Raw genomic sequence first — 4,402 nt, 5'->3', positions numbered from 1 at the left:
AAGCCCGTCGAATAGATAGATAGATAGATAGATAGATGTGTGTGTGTCTTTGTGTGTGTCCCCACTACCGCTTGACAACCGGTGTTGGTTTTTTTACGTCCCCGTGACGTGGCGGTTCGACAAAAAGAACCGACAGAATAAGTAAACAGGTTTAAAAACGAGTACTGGACTCGATTTGTTTCGACTAAAAATCCTTGAAGGCAGTGCCCCAGCATGGTCGCAGTCCGAAAACTGTAACAAGCAAAGCATAAACAATAAAGTTGTGTGTGTGTGTGTGTGTGTGTGTGTGTGTATGAGTGAGTGTGTGTGTCTGTGTGCAAGCGCGCGTGTGTATTTGTGACGAAGATGATACAAGTTGCATTGAATCAACTGTTTTGTGATCGCTATTTCTTTCTTTCTTTCTTTCTTTATTTTGTGAACGAAGATGGAGGAAGAGGAATAGTTTAGCGAGGCGTATGTGACCAGATGTGGGTGTGAAAGGTGTAAAGTCAAAGCTCTGAGTGGGAATTGAACTTAAAACAAACGGCATTCTAAAACTGGGTAAGAAAGAAGATTGTGCAAACGAGACACAGGGAGGAAGGGTGAGAGATGAGGAAGTAAACGTACAGGAAAGATAATTGTACAATCTTGTTCCCTCCTACCCCTTTCTCTCTCGCTCTCTCGCTCTCTCACGCTGTTTGTGTCTGTCTATCGTTTTGTCTTTTAACTATGTCTGTTTGTCAGTCTCTCTTTCTCTCTCTCCATTGAGAGAAATAAAAACAGAGAGAGAGAGAGGGGCAGGAGGAGAGAGGAAGAAGCAGAAAAAAGTTTCATAAAGGGACTTTGATTTTAACATACCTTACAATACAACTCTTACTTCCTCTCTTTCCTTCCTACCACCACCACCACCACCACCATTATAACTATACCCTCCTCCTTTTATCTACTCCTCCTCCTATTTTGCCTCTCCTCCCATCTCTTAACTATTCTTCGTTCTCGTCGTCATCTCTTTTTGTCTTTTTTTTGTTAAAAATGTTTTTATTCTTTTCTTTTTGTCTTTCATCACTTCGCACGTATTCTCTCACTCCCTCCCACTTTCTCCTAACCACTTACTCCCACTCCAACTATTTCTACCCCCCCTTTCCATCCGTCCAACCATCCATCCACCTCCTCCTCTTCTTATCTTTATTCTTTCTTTTCTTTTTCCTTCTTCCTACTCCCACCGCCGCCGCCACTACAATGCTGCTGTTTACAGTTACTGCTACCACTATCACAACGCTTGCTCCTCCCCTCCTCCCTCCACCACCAGTTTTCTACATCTTTTGTCTCCACCCTCTTTTAACTTTACTGTCTACATAAATTATATATATATGTATGTGTATATATCTATATATTATATATAAACGCACGTATTCTTTACTCCTCCTCCAATCCACCTGACGTCACCTCCTCCTACCACATCTATCGTTATGTCTAACTTTTTTTGCTTTGTTTAACGTTGTTTTTCTTTTTGTTTTTTTTCCCTTGTTATTTTACCTTCTGTCTTTTACTTCCAAATCAAATCTTATTCTCATCTCTTAATAATTCTTCCATCCACGCCATTCCACCACCCCCACCCACCCCGCCGCCGCTTAATCTACCCGTTAATCCACCCTTTATTCTTTCTTTCTCGTTCACAACCCCCTCCCTCCCTTTCTTTGCTTTCATTCCTACACTTTTTCATCAATCGTTCTTTGCACTCAGCCTCCTTCCTTTTTCGTTCATTAATTCCTTCACTCACTCACTTATTCATTTACCTAAACCTTCCCTCCATATTTTTCAATCATTTTTTTTCACTCACTTCCTTTTCGTTCATTAATTCCTTCACCCATTCGTTTACGTAAAAAAAAGACTTCCTTCCTTTTTCCAATCGTTCTTTTCCTTCTCTTCCTCTCCCGCCACAAACTTACGAATTCTTTCATTCCTTCACTCACTTATTCGTGTACCAAACCCCCCTCTCTCCTTCATTTTATTTCACTCTTTCTTCATCGCTTATTCCTATTCTCATTCTCTCTATAATGTCTATTATAATAATCACTTGTTCTCTCCACTTAACCACACACGCACATATATATATACATATCAATACACACACACTATGTTAAACATACAAACACACACATACATACTAACACGCACATAGAAACAAACACATACTGTTTACTACACATACACACACAACACACGCTTACACACATACATTCGCTTTGTTCTCTTCTCCTCCGCCTTCTCCTCACACTTTTGTTTGTATGAAGTTTCTCCCCCTCTCTCTTTGTCTTTCTGTCTTTTTCTTACTCTATCAATCTCAATCTCTCACACTCCTCCCTTTATCATACACACATTCAAACGCGCGCGCTCATTCACTCAATCCTGCACCTCTTCCTCCTCCTCCTACTCTCCTTCCCCTTTGTTTGTTTCTCTCTGTCTCTTTCTCACACTTTCTTTCTCTCGCATTCTCCCACCATCCCTACCTCCCTCCCACTCTTTGTGCTCCTCTGCCTTCATCTAAAATGGTATTTTTCATGTTTCTATGAATAAAAGTACACATTAAACCAATAGTAGCATTCTAAGAGTCTTTTATTAAAGGAAAGAAAGAGAAAGAGAGCGAGAGAGCGAGCGCGAGAGAAAGAAAGAAAGAGGAAACGATACAAGGGAGGGAGAGCGAGGGTGAAAAAGAAAAAGAAAACTAAGATAAACAATAAACAAAGCAGGCAATAACTTCACAGTACCATATCAGCTTTCTTCAGAGAGTAATAGCATCATGATAGTTCAAAATGGTTTTCCAGTGCTGAAGTAAGTTTTGTCTTCAATTATTTTTACCTTTTTCAAAAAAAAGAAAAGAAAGAAAGTTGTTTCCATTATCCCGTTAATATTTTTTAATTGTATATATGTCATTTACACCTATCTATCCATCTGTCTATCTATGCAGCTTTCTATCTATCTATCTATCTATCTATCTATCTATCTATTTATACATCTATCTATCTATCTATCTATCTATTTATACATCTATCTATCTATCTATCTATCTATTTATACATCTATCTATACATCTATATCTATCTATCTATCTATCTATCTATCTATCTATCTATCTATCTATCTGTCTATCTGTCTGTCTATTTATCCACCTATTTATCTTACGTCGTTCTATCTATCTATCAAGTTATTTATCCGTCTATCTATCTGTCTATTTACCTAAATATGTAGTTATCTATTGTTTATAATCTATATAATTCTCTGTCGAGTTTATCAATCTATCGTTCATCTATATATCGATTTTATGCGTCATATATCAATCGATCTCTTGTTTATTTATCTCTCTGTCTATCAGCCTTTCCATCCACCCGTTCATCCATCCACCCATCGGTTGTCTCTATTATTATATCTATCTGTTTATCAGGTATCCAATGCATTACAATGTATTACAATTCTAATTATCAATTAGATATATTGTCTATCACACCCTTATCAATATGTCTGTTTGTTTGGGGTTTTTTCCAATCCATAACTCTTTCTGTCTATCTTCGGTTCATCTAAGCTTCTATTTTTCGATCCATCAATCCACACAAGCGCGCGAGCGTGCGTATCTTTTCACTTTTTGTCTTTCGGTCATCAAACAGTGGCTAATAATTCTTCGACCATTTTAGCATTTTCGCCAACTTTCTTTCGCTCTGCACAGCCTGCGGCGTGCGAATTCCTAAAGTTTTTAGTTCTTTACCAGTACCACTGCTGTTGTATTGTCGCTTCTTCCATTTTATTTATGATCATTCTTCGATTCCATTCACGCATCTAGCATGTATTCTACAAACAGAATTATACGAAGGCTCGTACATTTATTAATTAATACTCACATGCCAAGACGATATCATACATACCCAATCTCTATACGTACACACAAGCACACGTTTTTATTATTACATACGCACACTCACATGAAAAATACAAACACGCATGAAATATAACTGCTAATGATATTTGCTATTTTGGTTTATCATTTTATCAAACTGATTCAGTTTTCAATTTGGTTTTTCCTGTCCGTCAGTCTGTTTGTCGATCTACCTATCAAGTTAGTTATTAAGTTGTCCTGTCAGCATATCTATCTATCTATCTATCTATCTATCTATGTGTGTGTCTGTATCAATTTCTCAATCAAGTTATATCTTCACTCTATTAGTCTATTCAATATGTATATATATATATACACGCCCGCGCACACATCAAATTTTTAATCGAGCTGTTTGTTCAATTTATTGACCTGTTCGATCTTTAAGTATTATCGGATGTATGTATTTATCTGTTCATCAATCTAGTTAAACTAATCTCCCAGCCTATATATATATACATATATATATATATATATATATATATATATATATATATA

At 37.1% G+C, this 4,402-nt stretch overlaps 1 protein-coding gene across 4 annotated transcripts in view; it reads left to right on the top strand.

Annotated features, from left to right (window-relative positions):
- LOC106869449 (transcription factor SOX-5) overlaps window positions 1-4,402 on the top strand; it is a 681,185-nt gene that overhangs the window by 464,639 nt on the left and 212,144 nt on the right. The window contains exon 1 of one of the 4 annotated variants that reach the window (XM_052972433.1): window positions 2,475-2,811. The exons of the other annotated variants lie outside the window; for them this stretch is intronic. Coding sequence (XP_052828393.1) covers window positions 2,780-2,811 — 32 coding nt within the window. The 5' untranslated portion in view covers window positions 2,475-2,779. Of the gene's footprint in view, window positions 1-2,474; window positions 2,812-4,402 lie in introns of those variants that run through there. 4 annotated transcript variants of the gene reach the window in all.

This window comes from Octopus bimaculoides, chromosome 13 (genome assembly GCF_001194135.2).
Source record: "Octopus bimaculoides isolate UCB-OBI-ISO-001 chromosome 13, ASM119413v2, whole genome shotgun sequence".
In the NCBI taxonomy this organism is placed as follows: Eukaryota; Metazoa; Mollusca; class Cephalopoda; order Octopoda; family Octopodidae; genus Octopus; species Octopus bimaculoides.
This window is presented reverse-complemented; position numbering and strand designations above follow the sequence as displayed.